At 45.2% G+C, this 22,399-nt stretch overlaps 1 protein-coding gene across 2 annotated transcripts in view; it reads right to left on the bottom strand.

The window, feature by feature from the left end:
* The window catches only part of mtor (mechanistic target of rapamycin kinase), a 132,396-nt gene that overhangs the window by 12,491 nt on the left and 97,506 nt on the right, over positions 1-22,399 (bottom strand). For both annotated transcript variants that reach the window (XM_029664276.2, XM_029664275.2), the window contains exons 35-43: positions 10,363-10,488; positions 8,384-8,515; positions 7,853-7,968; positions 3,855-3,972; positions 3,153-3,350; positions 2,789-2,889; positions 1,888-1,984; positions 1,539-1,637; positions 1,295-1,417 (exon numbers count right to left, since the gene is read on the bottom strand). In XM_029664276.2, coding sequence (XP_029520136.1) covers positions 1,295-1,417; positions 1,539-1,637; positions 1,888-1,984; positions 2,789-2,889; positions 3,153-3,350; positions 3,855-3,972; positions 7,853-7,968; positions 8,384-8,515; positions 10,363-10,488 — 1,110 coding nt within the window. The remainder of the gene's footprint in view (positions 1-1,294; positions 1,418-1,538; positions 1,638-1,887; positions 1,985-2,788; positions 2,890-3,152; positions 3,351-3,854; positions 3,973-7,852; positions 7,969-8,383; positions 8,516-10,362; positions 10,489-22,399) is intronic.

A 22,399-nucleotide genomic window follows, 5' to 3' on the forward strand; every position in this document is an offset into this window, starting at 1 on the left:
TCTCTAAGAGCTTTCCACACCTGGATTGTGCAACATTTGCCCATTATTCTTTTCAAAATTCTTCAGGCCCTGTCAAATCCGTTGTTACTCATAGCTAGACAACAATTTTCAGGTCTTGCAATAGGTTTTCGAGTAGATTAAGTCAAAACTGTAACTCGGCCACTCAGGAACATTCACGGTCTTGGTAAGCAACTGCAGTGTTGATTTGGCCTTGCGTTATTGGTTATTTTCCCAAAAGGTGAATTAATCACCCAGTGTGGTGGAAAGCAGATTGAACCAGGTTTTCCTCTAGGATTTTGCCTGTGCTTAGTTCCATTCAGTTTATTTTTTGAAACACTCCCCAGTCCTTAACGATTACAAGCATACCCATTACATGAAGCAGCCACCACTATGCTTGAAAATATGGAGAGTGGTACTCAGTAATGTACTGTATTGTATTTGCCCAAAACATAACACTTTTGTATTCAGAACAAAAAGTGAATTGCTTTGCCACATTTTTTGCAGTATTACTTTAGTGCCTTGTTTCAAACAGGATGCATGTTTTGGAATATTTTTTATTCCGTACAGGCTTCCTTCTTTGTCAATTAGGTTAGTACTGCGGAGAAACTACAATGTTTATCCATCCTCAGTTTTCTCCTATCACAGCCGTTAAACTGTTTCAAGTCACCATTGGCATGGTGAAATCCCTGAGCGGTTTCCACCCTCTCTTGCAACCGAGTTAGGAAAGACACCTGTATTATAATTGTTTTTTTTTTAGGGGGTAGATCAGCTTTAATATTGCAGATAGATTGTAGCTTCCATCAATGTAGTTGTCTGCATCACTTCCAACCCCCATATACTTTTTTGCAAATATATATATATATACACACACTACTGTTTAAAAATGTGGGGTCACTCAGAATTTTCCTTGTTTTTGAAAGAAATCACTTTTTTTTGTCCATTAAAATAACATCAAATTGATCAGAAATACAGTGTAGACATTGTCCATCCAAAGTGTAATTATTAACTTCACCATGCTCAAAGGTATATTCAATGCATGATTTTTATTTTATTACCCATCTACCAATGTTAAACAATATTAAGTCCTTGCAACTTATTATGTGACTTGTTAAGTAAATGTTTTACTCCTGAACTTATCCAAATGTTAAATTCAGGCTGTAACACAACAAAATGTAGAATAAGTCAAGGGGATACTTTCTGAAGGCTCTGTATGTCTAAATGGTAAAACAGACTGTAACCACTTGTTGCTAGCTGTACCGTGAGGTAGTGAGGTGCACCGACAGGAATCACGTACCATGATCGCCTGCTGGACCAGTGTATTGCAGTGCTCACACATGTTCTTGAGGATCTTGTTAGCAGCATTGTGGCGGGCAGTGGTGGTTGACTTGGAGGCCACGGTCAACGGATAGATTAAAGCCTAGAAGAGGGTAGGGGGGGCGGGGTCGAGAGGGAGGGAAAGTTAATCAACGCAATATCAGTTCAGAGATATGCGTCCTAGGCCAAAGCTCCTAGCCTGGGTGCCAGCAGTATGTCATTACCTGGGGGTGGTAGCGCCCAATGTCGGTGAGCAGCTGGTGGATGAGGCGGCCAACCAGAGCACGGGGAGTGTCGATGCGGGCAATCAGCTGGGGGATCACCTGCAGACGAGGGGGCAAGAGAGGGAGACTTCATTTTGTTAACACCCCGGAGCAATGCAATGCAGAATTACTATCCAGTAACTATTCAGTTACTAACATCCTGTAAGAGACTTTCTTGAATGACTATTTCATGGATGATTCATGGCCCAAAACCAACATGGCCCCTGGGAATAATTCAGTTTTCTAGTACCCTTGACACAATGGACAGAACAATAAAAGCAAACCAAAAACATGCATGTGAGATGTGTACCTGTAGCCAGGTGTCTATCTGAATGGTTTTGATACCCTCTACCAGTGCCTCGTTGACTTCAGGCCAGTGTCCATAGTCAAACCAGAGGGTCAGGACCCTGGAGAAAGAAAACAGCATCATGTCAAAAACAGTCTCTTGTATCCATTGCATCTTTATTGACAGGTTCAGACGAAGAAAAAAAACAACAACCACAGTTTCCCAGAATTTCAAACCGCATTCGAAGCAAAACAAATTGACACCAAGCAATCAAATGCGCGCAACGACACAAATTGGAATTGAAGCTCGTCTCTCTGCCACCAGAGGGCTTCCTTTCCACATATTTCAACTCTGCGTCTATCAGTGTTGTCGGTTTGGGCTTTCAGACTACTGGCCATCTCAGAGTAGGAGTGCTGATCTGGGATCAGTGCTCCCTGTCCATCTAATCTTATTCATTATGATCTAAAAGGGATTTATTTAACCTTTATTCACAAAGAGTCTTAAAAGGACACTCTTACTGACAGTTGTGGCTGCTTGGCGTGATGTATTGTTGTTTCTACCTTCTTGCCCTTTGTGCTGTTGTCTGTGCCCAATAATGTTTGTACCATGTTTTGTACTGCTACTATGTTGTGCTGCTGCCATGTTGTGTTGCTACCATGTTGTTGTCATGTTGTGTTGCTACAATACTGTGTTTTCATGTGTTGTTGACTTGCTATGTTGTTGTCTTAGGTATCTCTTTATGTAGTGTTGTGTTGTCTCTCTTGTTGTGATGTGTGTTTTGTCCTATATTTATATTTGATTTATTTTTAATCCCAGCCCCCGTCCCCGCAGGAGGCCTTTTGGTAGGCCGTCATTGTAAATAAGAATTTGTTCTTAACTGACTTGCCTGGTTAAATATAGGCTCTGGCCCCATGTGGGGACTCACCTCAGGGTGTCCTGGAGGTTGTTCCCTCTGGAGAGGGAGATTGAGCGGAAGAAGCCCTGGACAGCAGGAACCGTGTAGAGGAGTAACGTCTTGGAGAGGTCCTGAACTCGCCAAACAACAGAGGGAGAATGAGGAAAAGGATGAATTGCAAATGATTGTACCTTGATTTCAGCAAGCAAGGCATTCAGTCATAGTCCTAACTCAAACATTCTCCCATTGACATAAACTTGTGATTTATGCAACATTTGAAGCACAGGTCTGTCAAGTTAGTTTGAAATTTGTCCGGTAGTGAATAGCGAAAGGGCTGGTTAGCGTTAGTGGACGAGTACGGTGAAGGAGAATCTAAGATGGCCGCCGCCCTCACCTCGTTGGCCTTCTTCTGGCCCGGCGAGGGCACAGGGCTGTGCTCAGTGCTGTCTACCTCGCTGTCGCTGTTGCTGGCCTCACTATTTGCGCTGGTACCGCTGACGTGGCGCTTCTTCTTCTTTTCGTCCCGGCCCTGGTTCTGGTGCTTGTAGTGCAGCACTGCCTCAAAGTTCATCACCGCCCATGCGTGCCAGGCCTGCGGAAAAAGGTATGCCAGGTGAAGAAATATATATATTATTTTTATTTATTTATTATAAGACATAGAAAGTCTACATGTCGAAACATATGTTTGAACTTATGTTATTGCACTTATCACATCAACTTCCAGTCCGTTAGACAATTAGTTTCCGGTTTACTGAAGGATTACGTGAGATGTCCCGAAAGGAGTCCGGCCCTCTGGGGAATGTTCTGGGTCTAAACAGATGTCGATCATGTTTTCGGTTGTTACGTAATAAGCTACTGAGAGATGTGAGGAGGGGGGGCTCTCAATAGAGGAAGAGCGTGGCTTTCCTGCAGTGTGGGCATGGGCCCATACAAGCCCAAAGGTGCCCTTGGTTCCTTTCAAATCAACTCATGTCTCTAATAACATACAAACCTTATGTTAAGTAAATGGGGGAGTCAGCACGAGGTCCACAGCGTGAATGCTGATGGGAATGACAGGGGTTGGAGGGGAGTGGTTAAACGTGAGAGGGTCACTGACCTTGTACCAGTTGCGGTCGTGCTCCGTGGAGTGGTTGTAGTACTGCAGCACTTTGGGGATGGTGCTCTCATTAATGCCCTGAAGACTGAGCTGCCACTCACCCAGCTTCAGGAAGCACCTAGGAAAGGAGGGAAGGAAGGATTGAGGGGGAGAGAGAGGGATAGGGAGAGACAGTCTTGGTCACTATATAGATTGTCAGCAGAATACGGCCCACGCTCGTTGAGTGTCTCAGAGTAGGAGTGCTGATCTTGATTCAGGTCCTGTCCTATCCATGTAATCTTATTTGTTTGTGATCTGAAAGGCAAAACTGATCCTAAATCAGCACTCCCTACTCTTGAGACCCTTTATATGGACACTCCATAGTTGCATGAGCACCAAAAATATTCAAAACCCAGCGTGCAGTTTTCCCGCAAAGGTTGGTATTTATAAAATATTGATCTTGACAGGAAAGTGTGCGTTTCTCCACGCAAATCACCAGAAGGTTGATCAACTGTATGGCAAGCAAATAGGCTTATTGTTCCTTTGGGGGAAATGGCTGGTGTTTGATGCATAGGAATAATGATAATAATAGTAGGCTAATAAAAACATTAAAACGTAGGCCTAATGATAAAATATGCATTTGCCGTTGGTATTTTAAATGGTATTATTTCCACTACACAACAGAAAGTAGGCTACCATTTATCAATCACTAATTCAATAGCCAAGCACGCTCGAAAGTAAATAGACCGGTAGCCTTGACAGTATGTGACAGTATGGGTAGGCTACAGTATTGCGGCGTGATAGGATTAGGAGCACGACATCATATCCTAGCCTATTTAATTTCAGATCCTATACCAAAAAGGTAGGAGACACACAATCACGTGTTGATAAACAATGTATCTTTTGCGTAGAAGTGTGGGCTGTAGCATTTACTTGTAATTTGGTCGAAAGGACAATCAATCTTGCAGAATGTGCGGCCAGTGTTGTGGCACTCGCTAGGCAGCGTGCATTTTTTGTTGGGAAAAGTCACTGCAACATTCTGTCTACTCCTCGACAGAAATGTGATAACATTTGCCATTGCGCTTTCTTTTAGGAATGATCATGGCCCAGTTCCAACATCTCTTCCAAATTATACAGCAAATGAGGGCGTTTTTATTACCATAAAAATGGAGGAAGTTTTCCAAGCGAGGTTATAGCGCTTGTTCATGACCGCACAAATATAATATGGCTCTGATTTATCAATGAAAACATGCGCGACAGTATATGTTGCGTGCGACAGTTTTATAAACGCATATAATTTGTGACGCATGCAAATCCTAGGATCTCCACGCATGTCAGAATTTAGTACGGAATTTACACACGGTTGATAAATGAGCCCCCTGGTCCCAGATCAGCGCTCCTTTTCTGAGACGTTTGTGAATACGGGCCCAGGGCTGCATTAGAGTCTGATAAATTGCCTTAGCAACACACAATCATGTCAACAGCTATAAGGCCTGGTATGTGAGATGAAGCACTTACACTAAGTCTGTTACACTAGTTAGTTAGTGTGATGAATGCATTCAACGTGGTGTTTCCTGGCAGTCCATCTCACCTCTCTAATGACAGGCTCGTCCACACACTCCTCTCTACCATCTATTGCCTTGAATGGCCACTGACATGCTTACCTAGGCCTAAGGCCAAGATCTGTGGGACACTTCTGGAGAAAATAGATATTAACTGAATCCACGTTTAACTTTACGATGAGAAACATCTGTTCTGTGGTGACAATTTTAAAAGTATGTTGGGGAAGTTATCTTATACAATATGCTCGCTGTCATCACAAGTTGTCTGGGGGAGTTGGCAATGGATGTTCAACGCAGTACTAGTGCAACCCCTTAAAATAGAAGAGAATGATGGGAAAACGTGGAAATAGCGCAAAGACATTTATCATACTTAGGCGTCATTACTAAAAGCAGTGGCGCATTAGCTACTGAAAGGTTTTGGCATCACTTAAGTGATTTTCAATGTTTTATATTGGTGGTGAGTGTGAGGGAACATTGCCTCGTGGTCGGTCTTCCCAGTGGTTGTGCTTGCCATATCAATCATCATTAAAAAAAACACAGACACTCGAGGCAAACTGCCAAATAATCGAGTCGTGTTTGATTTACATGGGCCAAGCTCGTGATTGGTTTATAACACGCCCGACCAGGAACTGGCGAATCCTGCGCAGGCATCCGTCCCTCAGCTCCTAACTGTACACTGCACCCGTTTCCAGAGAGCACTTCTAATAAATGAACCATTAGCATTGTGTAACGCTGCGGAGCGCTTTTTCCATGTGAAAATACAGTACTGGTTCAGTTCACCTCTGACAAACCGCTTCAGGGAAAAACACAGTAAAACCGTCTGCATGGGAGAACCACTAGTGCCAGAAGTGCTTCTCTGTTACCACAGGAACTCAGACCGGAGATTGCAGGTCTTATCATGATCATTGCGTCGTAACATGCAAATACATATCGCTGAAATTACAATGAATTATTTCGGTGTGTGTGTGCGTGTGTGTATAGACCAGGTGTACGCCATTCCACAGTGCCAACCCATTTGCAGGAAAGTGTGTCAGCACGTCTGGAATAAAACAGTGGAGACAAACATTCCACAGACAAATAGAATCTGGAAGTGCAACAGCAAGTATGAAACACTCCTGGTTTCCTGTTAGCTTGTTGCCTCATAAGAATTATGAGGTATGTATATTGTGTGTATGTATGTGTGTTTGTGTGCATTGTGTGTGCGCCTCTAAGATGAGTGTTTTACTGTAAGAAGGCTCGTCTCCTGTGTGTGTGTGTGTGTGTGTGTGTGTGTGTGTGTGTGTGTGTGCTCGTCTGCTGACCAAAGTTTCAATACATCCAACCCATAAAGCTCAAGCACAGGTTTTTTTACCCCTGCTTGTGTTCATTTGGAGGCTAACGTGAAACACAGTATTTTACAGAGTAAAATCTCACACAAAACCTGGTGTGTCAGAAGTCAACTTTCCCCCAAAATAACTGGCCTCTGAGATTCCCTCGGGCGCTCATTTTAAGTCCGCTCCATGAAGGAGAGCGCTTTGGGGAATGGGGATCGTGCTGGAAGTATTTTCATGGGCCCGTCAACCATACAAACAACCTCCTTAGGCTATCATGCCTTGTAGAGGCATTCTGAAAACGGGAGTCTTTCTATATTTAATCCGTTGACGCACAAAACAGAAATACATGCGACAAGCAATGGTGATTGGGAGCATTGCAAAAAAGGGTGTTGTTGCAAATGGGAAGAGCTTCCAACAGGAATAGAGAAAGACCTCCAGTCCCTTTCTGCCCATAACTGATCTCAATTCAGCTTTGTCCATCCCCAGTTCTAACCTTGGCCGTCAGGCTAAACCACAGCACAGATCCTGGACCAGCTGCTCATGTTACTCGTCCACTGCCATTGTTCAGCATTCGTACGCTGAAGGTGTAGTTGGGCAGCCATTTTGTGTCAAAACACAAAACAGCAACTATTCTTACAGAGAAGAGGTGAAGATGGTAGAATGTGACAGGAGACAGGGTGAAGAGGCAGAGGGCAACACCCGGCCAGTATGGGACACTCTGGGCTGGGGTGTGGGTGTAGGCCCAGCCAGGTGCTGACAGTTCTCACTTGCCAGAGACACACCTGGTTTCCAGTACCCGTCGGCACAATGTCACATTTGGTTGAAGATAAGTAGCTGGATTCTTGGATGCCCGTTGGCTGAGGGGTGAGTGATTGCGCAGAATGAAAAGAGACAAAACTTGTCCGGGTTTGCAAAACTAAATGCCAGTACAAGGAGCGAGGGAGGGAGTGGAGGAATATTACGACCAGGGTTGGGTCACGGTCATGGTGAAAGAGCACAACTCTCTGTACGTGACCCTTTTAGGTGAGAGAGAACATGAGGGCTGGGAAAAGGTGTGTGTGTAAAAAAGAATTCAAGCACACACTGCAATAAAAACACGAGTCCCCCCCCCCCCCCCTAATGTAGTTGTGGAAGGAGTCCTGACCTGGCCATAAGCTTGTGGAGCTCCTGCTTGTGTTGCTGGTCCTCGGCGGCGATGGCATGCTGGGCCTGCTGCTGCATCCCCTGGACAAAGTGCTGCATGTGCTGGAAAGCTTCGATCTGATGGGGGACAGAGGGACAAACGGTGGGGGGGCGGGGGGGAGGCAAGGGACTCTCATTCAAAACAGGGATTTAACTCAACTCTCTGTGAATGCTGTCGCCAACCTTAAGCAACCGAAAACTAAAATCTGCATTCTTATAGAACCTAACGCCTCACCGTTTCAAAACGTTTGTGTGTGTGAGCATCTACATATCGACCGGTCCCCATGTTGCTCTAATGGTGTGGTTGGAATGATGTGATTTTTCACTGCATTTATGCTCTTCATTTCAGTTGATTCACTAACACATAACAGTCCACAATATTTAATGAACCTACACATCACAGCCCTGCATTTCCTTACGTTGCACAACAATGAGAAAACAACATTTTCTTCAGCTACAGAGAAAGCCTGTAACAACAGTATAGCTACTATACCTTGTGTTGGCTCTTCCACATGTACTTCATGTAAGCATAGGTAACGTGGGGGTGGGCGGTGGGCAGCGGGTGGTCCAGCTGCTTCGAGGGGTCCACCCCCAGGAGAAGGACCAGGGTCTTGTGGGCCAACGCCTGGGAGAAAAGAGATTCACATTGATCCATTTCTATCATAATACTCAACCTCACACACGCACAAACCCAAACTGTACACACGAGGCTAGGTGCAGCATAGTGTCAGCCGCAGAGCAGCGCCAAAGTGGAAGAAAGGGGCTCAACGGTGGAAACCTGAAGGTCAGTCTCCTATAGCCCACTCAGACCTCTAGTCAGGGACCACCAGCCATTTCACATAGGTGATCTTTTCCAGAGCTAGCACGCCTAATTCAACTAATCATCAAGCTCTTGATTAGGTGAATCAGGTTTGCTAGTTAACAGCAACAATATTGTGAAAGTCCTGAGGAAATGTTTGAGAACCACCGCCCTAGCTTCCAACTCCCATGGACGTACAGACCCCCAGATTTCCCCAGGCTCATTTGAACCTCTTGCTAAATAAATAGCTTAAGTATACCACACTACTGTGGAGGGAGTAACTAACCATTGACCCCTGTGGAAGGGCCTTTTAAAACACTGCAGGCATTCTTTTAGATGTTGCTCGTTTGCCCATAATCACGTTCTTCGCTCGCTGATTGATGTTCACTCCTGTGAGTGAAAACCTCCACAATTCTCTGACATCATACCGGAACGTTCTGAAAGGATTGTGTTACAATTGGAAAGCTGGTTGGGTGCCTGCAATCCACCACAATCACTTGCAATAAAACTGGCACCAGGGAGGGAAAACGGTGACACTTTCATTAAACGGGTTTGAGGTACGGTTTCTAAACAGTGCGATTTCTGAGAGGTGCGTTTCATTTGCACAGTCGATCCAGTGAGAGCTGAGTTCACTGGAAAAATAGAGATGTCAGTAAGAATCCAAATCCAGTAGAATAGATTCCCCCTCGGAATGACACAAACCCTTTAAAGAACCGTTTTACCAAATTCCTTCCATTCTGGTTGTACTAATGTCAAGTGACAATGACATCACTTGAACTCAACTTGATACAACAGCTTGTATCTGAAAGGAAATGCATTAGTTAAAAACAAGCCGATTAGTGACCAGCTTGTTTGCAAAAACACCACAAATCGTGTATTTTTGGTTGTTGTTGCCATTTATTATTTGTTATTATTAAAATAATAATAATAATTACCCCCTTTTTCTCCCCAATTCCGTGGTATCCAATTGTTAGTCGTTACTATCTTGTCTCATCACTACAACTGCCGTACGGGCTCGGGAGAGACGAAGGTAAAGAGCCATGCGTACTCCGAAACACAACCCAATCAAGCCGCACTGCTTCTTAACACAGCGCGCATCCAACCCAGAAGCACCAATGTGTCGGAGGAAACACCGTACGCCTAGCGACCTAGTCAGCGTGCACTGCGCCCGGCAAGGCCACAGGAGTCGCTAGAGCGCGATGAGACAAGGATATCCCTACCGGCCAAACCCTCCCTAACCCGGACGACGCTCGGCCAATTGGGAGTCGCCCCATGGACCTCCCGGTCGCGGCCGGCTGCGACAGAGCCTGGGCTCGAACCCAGAGTCTCTGGTGGCACAGCTAGCACAGCTAGCACTGCGCCACCCGGGAGGACCCGTTGTTGCCATTTATGACAAAGAAATTGACACCCAGATACCGGTGAATGTTCCCTTTGTTTTATTGAGTGCAACATTTTGTCCAGGTCTTTGTAAGGCCATTGTAAATGTTACACTTCATAAAACATGAGCTGAACAACGGAGTGCATCAAATCATGCTTTCATACTACATGTTTTTGCAAGGATAACTGGTTGATGGTGGAGACTAAGCGGTTGAAAAAAATAACACTTACTGACATACCTATTTTGAACCATTTGGCAAATGACCCATTAGCTGTTCCTGTGCTAGTGAACTCACCAGGCGCCCACTCTTGCCACAGAGACTGGCGTACTTGAGCCAGGTCCGCATGTCCTCGTGGGGGTTGATGACCAGCGATCGAACCATTAAGATCCTCTGCCAGTCCTCCACGATCCGCTGGCAACCCTAAAGACGGAGAAACAAAGAGCAATCAATCAATGATATAATTATTATTAATCAATCACATATACTTACAGAAAACATTTGACCTCTCTCATTGCCAACAAAGGGTATATAACAAAGTATTGAGATAAACTTTTGTTATTGACCAAATACTTATTTTCCACCATAATTTGCAAATAAATTCATTAAAAATCCTACAATGAGATTTTCTGGATTTTTTTTCTCATTTTGTCTGTCATAGTTGAAGTGTACCGATGATGAAAATTACAGGCCTCATCTTTTTAAGTGGGAGAACTTGCACAATTGGTGGCTGACTAAATACTTTTTTGCCCCACTGTATGTAAGAATGCTGTTCATTGACAACAGCTCAGCATTCAACACCCCACTGTATATATATATAATATATAAAAAAGTCTCAACGTCAACAGTGAAGAAGTGACTCCGGGATGCTGTACTGCTAAGCAGAGTTGCAAAGAAAAATACATATCTCAGACAGGCCAATAAAAATGAAAAATTAAGATGGGCAAAAGACCAGACACAGGACAGAGGAACTCTGCCTAGAAGGCCAGCATCCCGGAGTCGCCTCTTCACTGTTGACGTTGAGACTGGTGTTTTGCGGGTACTATTTAATGAAGCTGCCAGTTGAGGACTTGTGAGGCGTCTGTTTCACAAACTAGACACTCTAATGTACTTGTCCTCTTGCTCAGTTGTGCACCGGGGCCTCCCACTCCTCTTTCTATTCTGCTTAGAGACAGTTTGCGCTGTTCTGTGAAGGGAGAAGTACACAGCGTTGTACGAGATTTTCAGTTTCTTGGAAATTCCTTGCATGGAATAGCCTTCATTTCTCAGAACAAGAATAGACTCACAAGCTTCAGAAGAAAGCCTTTGTTTCTGGCCTGTTAGCATCCCACGAATGCTGATGCTCCAGACGCTCAACTAGTCTAAAGAAGGACAGTTTTATTGCTTATTTAATCATCATAACTGTTTTCAGCTGTGATAACATAACTGCTAAAGGGTTTTCTAATGATCAATTAGCCTTTTAAAATGATAAACTTGGATTAGCTAACACAACGTGCCATTGGAACACAGGAGTGATGGTTGCTGATAATGGGCCTCTATTCAACTATGTAGATATTCCATAAAAGAAAATCTGCCATTTCCAGCTACAATAGTCATTTCCAACATTAACAATGTCTACATTGTATTTCTGATCAATTTGATGTTATTTTAATGGGCACATTTTTTTCTTTCAAAAACAAAGACATTTCTAAGTGACCCCAAACTTTTGGACAGTAGTTTATATATATAACCTAAGCAAAAAAATAAACGTACTCTCACTGTCAACTGCGTTTATTTTCAGCAAACTTAACATGTGTAAATATTTGTATGAACATAAGATTCAACAACTGAGACACAAACTGAACAAGTTCCTCAGACACGAGCAGTATGGCTGGTGGCATTGTCATGCTGGAGGATCAAGTCAGGATGAGCCTGCAGGAAGTGTACCACATGAGGGAGGAGGATGTCTTCCTTGTAACGCACAGTGTTGAAATGGCCTGCAATGACAACAAGCTCAGTCCGATAATGCTGTGACACACCGCCCCAGACCATGACGGACCCTCCACTTCCAAATCGATCCCGCTCCAGAGTACAGGCCTCGGTGTAACGCTCATTCCTTCAACGATAAATGCGAATCCGACCATCACCCCTGGAGAGACAAAACCGCAAATCGTCAGTGAAGAGCACTTTTTGCCTGTCCTGTCTGGTCCAGCGACGACTTTGCCAGTAATGTCTGTTGAGGACCTGCCTTACAACAGACCTACAAGCCCTCAGTCCAGCCTCTCTCAGCCTATTGCGGACAGTCTGAGCACTGATGGAGGGATTGTGCGTTCCTGGTGTAACTCGGGCAGTTGTTGCCATCCTGTACCTGTCCCGCAGGTGTGAAGTTCGGATGTACCGATTCTGTGCAGGTGTTGTTACACGTGGTCTGCCACTGCGAGGACGATCAGCTGTCAATCCTGTCTCCCTGTAGCGCTGTCTTAGGCATCTCACAGTACGGACATTGCAATTTATTGCCCTGGCTACATCTGTCGTCCTCATGCCTCCTCGCAGCATGCCAAAGGCACGTTCACGCAGATGAGCAGGGACCCAGGGCATCTTTCTTTTGGTGTTTTTCCAGAGTTGGTAGATAGGCCTCTTTAGTGTCCTAAGTTTTCATAACTGTGACCTTACTGTCTGTAAGCTATTAGTGTCTTAACAACCATTCCACAGGTGCATGTTCATTAATTGCATGGGTAACAGTGTTATAACCCTTTACAACGAAGATCCGTGAAATTATTTGGCTTTTTACGAATTATCTTTGAAAGACAGGGTCCTGAAAAATGGGCATTTCTTTTTTTTGCTGAGTTAAAAATATATAGATATATGCTGGAAGAGCTAGACCTCTTTTTATTTTGTGTTCCCCTTTGTGGTTTTCTCCACATTTATTTTCACTCCCTAACATAAATTGGTGTGGGTTTTCTTTTCTTTTGATTTGTATGTTATCAGGCAAGTCTAGTGGGCTTCCATGGTGGGTGTTTAAGACCCTACTCAAGTTTTCTTAGCCAGAACCAAGTCAGTAGGTGCCCCCATGGATGCTTTTCTCACACACACACACACACACACACACACACACACACACACACACACACACACAACCACTTATATAAATCCATACAAATAAAAATATAATTTCCTTTATTATTTCTCACAAACCCTACCACCCTTCCCCTAATTGGAGTCAACTAATAAACAACAACACTTAGGCTTCTACTTCCAGCTTATACACACTAGATACATTTTACAGACACAATCTATTTTTCAATAGTTATATTTTGTTTGTTTTTAGTCCTGGCCATCCTCTAACCTCAACCTTTCCCATCTATTTCTGATCCAGCTTGATTTCTATTTGCCATATATTTTTAACAGTGCTATTTCACAAAAGTTCTGAACCTATATACGTTTTACGGACACAGTATGTTTTACATGAGTTATTTTGTTGTTATTAGTCCCACCCTTCAGCTCCATTCAACCCCTCCCATCTATCTCTTAATACCATCCATATTGGATTTCTATTGGCCATTTTCAAATGTGCTGCGATGCTTCACAAAAGTTTGGAAAATGTCTATTCTCATAGTTTCTACAGATTGTAAATGAAAGATAAACATGTTTGCTAAAAGTATTGTTATATTATTAATCGATTGACTATGACTTTTCAAATCAACAAGTATTGCTAGCCGCTCTTAAATAGCACCTGTGCCAGCACTGGTGAAACTACCTACTGACTAGCGAGGCTACAGGTGCAACACATCCTGACCAACGAGGATGATTCCAATCAGGGCAAACCACATGCAAACAGAACCAAACTCATGTCAAAAATGAAATAGAGCAAAACCCCAAAACCTATAACAATCTTAAATAACTTTTTAAGAGGTCCCAGACTTTTATGTCAGGACATATGGTTCTCGTCTCAGGTGGTTGGTTCTCAGTTCACAGAAATGCTTTCCACTTCATTCCAGGGGTGCATCCCGAATGGCACCCAAATCCCTATATAGTGCACAACTTTTGAAAGGGAATAGGGTGCCATTTAGGACACAGCCCAGGTCGTTTGATGGAGGCGTGTGCGACTCTCTTGACAGATGTGTCAGGTTATTCGCCAGTAAATCACAGGAGAAGAAGAGCCCGTCAACATTTCACCCTGAGACTCTGGTGCTGCCATTAAACTAGCCCTGTTTTGTCTGCTGGAGCCTCGCAATCCAACCCCCCCACCTCCTCTTCTTTTATGAATGGAAAGAGTGGAACCATCAAGACCTTTCACTACACAAGGACATGAGGAGGGTTTAGGGGTTTATATATTCCCCTGGAATACGTGACAGGCATTAAGGTCTTATGGAGAAGTAAATAATAGTCTTGTTGGTGTCTATGCAACGAATTCAATCACTTTTTGACAACATCTCTTTTGAATTAAACAAAACTTCCCATACATGTTTGCCCATGGAATAAGTCCCTTTTTGGACTGGAATGACAAAACATTCAGGAGATAAAGGTGCTCAAATTGAATAAATACCCCACCACAGCAGTTTGCCAAAAGAAATGAAAAGACTCTCAGACCATGAGAAACAAGATTCTCTGGTCCAATAAAACCAAAGATTGAATTCTTTGGCATGAGTGCCAAGCGTCACACCTGGAGGAAACCTGGCACCATCCCCAAGGTGAAGCATGGTGGTGGCAGCATCATGGTGTGGGGATGTTTTTCAGTAGCAAGGACTGGGAGACTAGTTAGGATCAAGGGAAAGATGAATGGAGCAAAGTACAGGGAGATCCTTGATGAAAACCTGCTCCAAAGCGCTCAGGACCCCAGACTGGGGCGAAGGTTCACCTTCCAACAGGACAACAACCCTAAGCACACAGCCAAGACAACACAGGAATGGCTTAGGGACAAGTCTCAATGTCCTCGAGTGGCCCAGCCAGAGCCCAAACTTGAACCTGATCTAACATCTCTAGAGAGACCTGAAAATGGCTGCGCAGCGACACACCCATCCAACCTGACAGAGCTTGAGAGAATCTGCAGAGAGGAACAGGAGAAACTCATCAAATACAGGTGTGCCAAGCTTGTAGTGTCATACCCAAGAACACTCGAAGCCGTAATCGCTGCTTCAACAAAGTACTGGGTAAAGAGTCTGAATACTAATGTAAATACAATATAATTTTTTGAGCAAACATTTCTAAAAACTAGTTTTTGCTTTGTTATTATAGGGTAGTGTGTGTAGATTGATGAGAAAAAAACAATTGAATCCATTTAAGCATTATGGTGTAACAACAAAATGTGGAAAAAGTCAAGGGGTCTGAAAACACTGTATGCACTGCACTGTATGTTGTAGCTTAGACCCTACTTAATCTGAGGCTTTTTTGTCGTGCCTGCCATTGGTTGCGACACATACTCTTGAATACAATGTGGGCATAATTTCAATCATAGAATTTGACCTATTGTAATTTTAACTTCTAATTACTACCACAAAGATGCATGCCGGTCCACCCACCATCCAATGTCAAATTAAATGTTCATGTCTATTCCACTATCAACCTTTTGATTATTTTAATAGGTTTCCTATGGAGGTTTGACAGTATAATTCAAACTGATATTGTAACTGTTTTCGTCTGGTGAAGGAGAAGATGACCAGGGTGCAACGTGGTAAGTGTTCTTCATATTTTAATTGAACAAACTGAACACTACACAACATAATAACGAAGAGAAAACGAAACAGTTTTGCCAGGTGAACAGACACTAAACAGAAATTAACCACCCATAAACAAGAGTGGGAAAACAGGCTACCTAAGTATGGTTCTCAATCAGAGACAACGATTGACAGCTGCCTCTGATTGGGAACCATACCAGGCCAAACACATAGAAATACCCAACATAGAACAAAAACATTGAATGCCCACCCCAACTCACGCCCTGACCAACCTAAAATAGAAACATACAAAAGGAACTAAGGTCAGGACGTGACAGTACCCCCTCCAAAGGTGCGCACTCCGGCCGCAAATCCTAACCCCATAGGGGAGGGTCTGGGTGGGCATCTGTCCACGGTGGCGGCTCTGGCGCGGGACGTGGACCCCACTCCACCATCATAGTCTTGGGCCACTTAAGTGGCGCCTTTGGAGCGGCGACCCTCGCCGCCGACCTCGGACTGGGGACCCTTACAGCAGGCCCGGAATAGACAGGAGATTCCAGAAGCGCCGGACAGAAGGCCGACTCCGGCGTGAAGGCCGACTCTGGCAGCTCCTGACTGACGGGCGGCTCCGGCAGCTCCTGACTGACGGGGGGATCCGGCAGCTCCTGACTGACGGGCGGCTCTGGCAGCTCCTGACTGACGGGTGGTTCTGGCAGCGCTGGAAAGGAGGGAGACTCTGGCAGTGCTGGACAGGAGGGAGCACCTGGAGGGAGGAGACGGAGAGACAGCCTGGTGCATGGGGCTGCCACAGGAGGCCTGGTGCGTGGAGGCGGCACCGGATGGACCGGACCGTGGAGGCGCACTGGAGGACTCGAGCACTGAGCCTGCACAACCTGTCCTGGCTGGATACTCCCCGTAGCCCGGCAAGTGCGGCGGGGTGGAACAGACCGCACTGGGCTGTGCTGGCGAACCGGGGACACCGTGCGCAGGGCCGGTGTCATATACCCCGGGCCGAGGAGACGCACTGGAGACCAGATGCGCTGAGCCGGCCTCATTTCTCCTGGCTCGATGCCCACTCTAGCCCGGCCGATACAAGGCACTGCGATGTAGCGCACCGGGCTATGCCTGCGCACTGGGGACACCGTGCGCCTCACGGCATAACACGGTGCCTGCCCGGTCCACCTCTCTCCACGGTAAGCACGGGGAGTTGGTTCAGGTCTCCTACCTGACTTAGCCACACTCCCCGTGTGCCACCCCCCAATACATTTTTGGGGCTGCCTCTCATCCCTGTTGCGCTGCCGTGCTAGCTCCTCTTTGGCTGCGTCCAGCTCTTCCCGGGGGCGGCGATATTCCCCAGCCTGTGCCCAGGGTCCCCTACCATCCAAAATCTCCTCCCATGTCCAGGAGTCCAGAACCCTCTGCTCCTGGTTACCACGCTGCTTGGTCCGGTTGTGGTGGGTGGTTCTGTAACGGTTGTCGTTGGTGGAAGAAGGAGAGGACCAAAGTGCAGCGTGGTAGGTGTTCATCATATTTTAATTGAACAAACTGAAAACTACACAATATAATAACGAAGAAAAAACGAAACAGTTCTGCCAGGTGAACAGACACTAAACAGAAATTAACCACCCACAAACAATAGTGGGAAAACAGGCTACCTAAGTATGGTTCTCAATCAGAGACAATGATTGACAGCTGAACCATACCAGGCCAAACACATAGAAATACCCAACATAGAACAAAAACATAGAATGCCCACCCCAACTCACGCCCTGACCAACCTAAAATAGAAACATACAAAAGGTCAGGACGTGACAGATATTCCCATTCAAGTTAACATTCTATGATGCGTGGACCTCCAAACGTCCTTGTGGTATCATTTGAAGGTGAAAATGTAAATGTTATTCCCATTTTAGTCCATTTATCAGCCAAAGCATGACACCCAACCTGTATTCCTTTCCAATGATGAAGACATGGATGCCTCATGGTATGGTGGGGTATGCAAAATGGTTCAACTTTGAGCACCTTTATCTCTTGAATATTTTGACACTCTCTGAGTGAGCACTTCTACATTGGGCAAATACACTGAACAAAAATATAAACGCGACATGTAAAGTGCCATGTTTCAAAGATTCCTGAAGTGTTTCATACGCACAAAAATCGTATTTCTCTCAAATGCTGTGCACAAATTTGTTTACATTCCTGTTAGTGAACTTTTCTCCTTTGCCAAGACAATCCATCCACCTGACAGGTGTGGCATATCAAGAAGCTGATTAAACAGCATGATCATTAGAGGTACACTTTGTGCTGGGGACAATAAAAGGCCACTCTAAAATGTGCAGTGTTGTCGCACAACACAACGCCACAGATGTCTCAAGTTTTGAGGGAGCGTGCAATTGGCATGCTGACTGCAGGAAATTCCACCAGAGTTGTTGCCAGAGAATTGAATGTCAATTGTTCTACCATAAGCCGTAGTTTTAGAGAATTTGGCAGTACGTCCGACCGGGCCTCACAACCGCAGACCACGTGTATGGCCCTGTGTGGGCGAACGGTTTGCTGATGTCAACATTGTAAACAGAGTGCTCCATGGTGGCGCTGAGGGTTATGGTATGGGCAAGCGTAAACTATGGACAACGAACACAATTGCATTTTTATCGATGGCAATATGAATGCACAGAGATACCGTGAAGAGATCCTGAGGCCCATTGTCGTGTTATTCGTCCACCACCATCAGCTCTTATTTCAGCATGATAATGTCACAAGGATCTGTAAATTATTTCTGGAAGCTAAAAATGTCCCAGTTTTTCCATGGCCTGCATACTCACCAGAGATGTCACCCATTGAGCATGTTTGGGATGCTCTAGATCGAGGTGTACGACTGCATGTTCCAGCTCCCGTCAATATCCTGCAATTTCGCTGCATGAGGCAAATGGTGGTCACACCAGGTACTGACTGGTTTTCTGATCCACACCCCTACTTAAAAAAAAGGTATCTTTGACAAACATATACATGTTTGTGTGAGAGTGAGTGTGAGAGTGAGTGAGAGAGTGAGTGTGAGAGTGAGAGTGAGAGAGAGAGATTGAAGGTGTGTGTTGTGTGTGAGTGAGCACACACGTACGTGCCTATCTTGGGTGAAGCCTCCAAATGTCAGGAACACTTGAGCTCACAGAGACAGAGAGAAGAGAAGACAAGAGACAGAGAGAAGAGACAGAAAAGAGAAGAGACAGACCAGAGGAGAGACAGACCAGAGGAGAGACACACCAGAGAAGACAGAGAAGAAGAGAAGAGACAGTAGAGACAGACCAGAGAAGAGACAGACAAGAGAAGAGACAGACAAGAGAAGAGACAGACAAGAGAAGAGACAAACAAGAGAAGAGACAGAAGAGACAGACCAGAGAAGAGACAGACAAGAGAAGAGACAGACAAGAGAAGAGACAGACCACAGAAGAGACAGACCACAGAAAAGACAGACAAGAGAAGAGACAGACAAGAGAAGAGACAGACTAGAGAAGAGACAGACTAGAGAAGAGACAGACCAGAGAAGAGACAGACCAGAGAAGAGACAGACCAGAGAAGAGACAGACCAGAGAAGAGACAGACCAGAGAAGAGACAGACCACAGAAGAGACAGACCACAGAAGAGACAGACAAGAGAAGAGACAGACAAGAGAAGAGACAGACTAGAGAAGAGACAGACCAGAGAAGAGACAGACCAGAGAAGAGACAGACCAGAGAAGAGACAGACCAGAGAAGAGACAGACCACAGAAGAGACAGACCACAGAAGGGACAGACAAGAGAAGAGACAGACAAGAGAAGAGACAGACAAGAGAAGAGAAGACCAGAGAAGAGACAGACAAGAGAAGAGACAGACAAGAGAAGAGACAGACAAGAGAAGAGACAGACCAGGGAAGAGACAGACAAGAGAAGAGACAGACCAGAGAAGAGACAGACCAGAGAAGAGACAGACCACAGAAGGGACAGACAAGAGAAGAGACAGACAAGAGAAGAGACAGACAAGAGAAGAGACAGACCAGAGAAGAGACAGACAAGAGAAGAGACAGACAAGAGAAGAGACAGACAAGAGAAGAGACAGACCAGGGAAGAGACAGACAAGAGAAGAGACAGACCAGAGAAGAGACAGACCAGAGAAGAGACAGACAAGAGAAGAGACAGACAAGAGAAGAGACAGACCACAGAAGAGACAGACAAGAGAAGAGACAGACAAGAGAAGAGACAGACAAGAGAAGAGACAGACAAGAGAAGAGACAGACAAGAGAAGAGACAGACAAGAGAAGAGACAGACTAGAGAAGAGACAGACCAGAGAAGAGACAGACCACAGAAGAGACAGACAAGAGAAGAGACAGACAAGAGAAGAGACAGACTAGAGAAGAGACAGACTAGAGAAGAGACAGACTAGAGAAGAGACAGACCAGAGAAGAGACAGACCAGAGAAGAGACAGACCAGAGAAGAGACAGACCAGAGAAGAGACAGACCAGAGAAGAGACAGACCAGAGAAGAGACAGACCACAGAACAGACAGACCACAGAAGAGACAGACCACAGAAGAGACAGACAAGAGAAGAGACAGACCACAGAAGAGACAGACAAGAGACAGACAAGAGAAGAGACAGACAAGAGAAGAGACAGACCAGAGAATAGACAGACCATAGAAGAGACAGACTAGAGAAGAGACAGACCAGAGAAGAGACAGACAAGAGAAGAGACAGACCAGAGAAGAGACAGAAGAGACAGACAAGAGAAGAGACAGACAAGAGAAGAGACAGACAAGAGAAGAGACAGACCAGAGAAGAGACAGACCAGAGAAGAGACAGACCAGAGAAGAGACAGACAAGAGAAGAGACAGAAGAGACAGACAAGAGAAGAGACAGACAAGAGAAGAGACAGACAAGAGAAGAGACAGACCAGAGAAGAGACAGACCAGAGAAGAGACAGACCAGAGAAGAGACAGACAAGAGAAGAGACAGACAAGAGAAGAGACAGACCAGAGAAGAGACAGACCAGAGAAGAGACAGACCAGAGAAGAGACAGACCAGAGAAGAGACAGCAGAGAAGAGACAGACCAGAGAAGAGACAGACCAGAGAAGAGACAGAAGACAGACCAGAGAAGAGACAGAAGAGACAGACAAGAGAAGAGACAGAAGAGACAAACCAGAGAAGAGACAGACAAGAGAAGAGACAGAAGAGACAGACCAGAGAAGAGACAGAAGAGACAGACCAGAGAAGAGACAGACCAGAGAAGAGACAGAAGAGACAGACGAGACAGACCAGAGAAGAGACAGACCAGAGAAGAGACAGACCAGAGAAGAGACAGACCAGAGAAGAGACAGACAAGAGAAGAGACAGACAAGAGAAGAGACAGACAAGAGAGGGAGAAGAGAGTGAGAAGAGAAGAGACAAGAGAGTGAGAAGAGAAGAGACAGGAGAGCGAGACAGAGAGACACGACAAAAGATAACAGGAAAAGGAAGAGAAGAGAGATATGAACCGCATTCAGTGCACTGTAACTCACCACACCTACTTTTAGGTTTTCAATCTGGCGTTCAGTCTGAGCGTGTACCAACCCGACAGTGGCCTGAAGAGACCTCCAAAGATTGTTTTGATTCCCAATTAGAGTCGGTGGTAATGGATTTAACTACACACAGCACATGGTTCCAGTTCATTTTTTGTTTGGGTAATTTTCTGGATAGACTGGTGTTCGTATTGAGTTGCACAGTCTTGGCCGGCGACTTCATTTTCCTTCAGAGCGTTGGTTTTGTGGCCTCTAATTTAGTATTTTATCTGTACAGGATATAACTCTAGTTATCAATAAAAAAATATATAATCATTGTAATCAAAATCCGCCTGTCAGGAAGCATACGCTTGGAACAGGTTTGACAAGGATTACAATTGAAATAAGGAAAGTTAAGGATGCTGCCCAAATAGTTGTAATTCCTCAAGTTCAAACTCTCGGTAAATTAACAACTCAATAAGGCAATACAATACAATAACTGTGTTACCTCAATACCAACAACAATGGTTTCAGCTGCACAGGAGTCTGGCCGAGCGGTAGTGCATCTGACTCAGGCCCGCATGGTGCCAGGACAATAATCTCTCCCTCAAAATCAGCAAGACGCCATGCATCGAAAGGTGCTGATCGTGGACTACAGGAAACAGCAGGGGGAGCTTCAAGTTCCCGGTGTTCACATCACTGAGGACTTAACGTGGTCCACACACACCAGCGCAGTCCTGAAGAGGGCACAGCAGCGTCTTTTCTCGCTCAGGAGGCTGAAGAAATTTGGCATGGGCCCTCTGATCCTCCAGAAGTTCTATAACTGCACCATTGAGAGCATCTTGACTGGCTGCATCATCGCCTGGTATGGCAACCTGCACCACCCTCAACCGCAAGGGGTGGTGCAGACGACCCATTACATTACTGGGACCGAGCTCCCTGCCATCCAGGACCTTTATACCAGGCCCAGAAAATTGACAAAGACTTCAGCTACCCAAGCCATGGCATGTTCTCTGTGCTACTGTCAGGCAGGTGGTACTGAGTATCAGGTCTCGGACCGAAAGTCTCCCAGACAGCTGCTATCCCAAAGCAATTAGACTGTTGAGTAGCTAATCAATGGCCACCGGACTATCTTACCTGTATAGACTACACAATACAAAATCAGCAAAAAAAGAAATGTTCTCGCACTGTCAACT

Source organism: Oncorhynchus nerka, linkage group LG7, assembly GCF_034236695.1.
Source record: "Oncorhynchus nerka isolate Pitt River linkage group LG7, Oner_Uvic_2.0, whole genome shotgun sequence".
NCBI lineage: Eukaryota > Metazoa > Chordata > Actinopteri > Salmoniformes > Salmonidae > Oncorhynchus > Oncorhynchus nerka.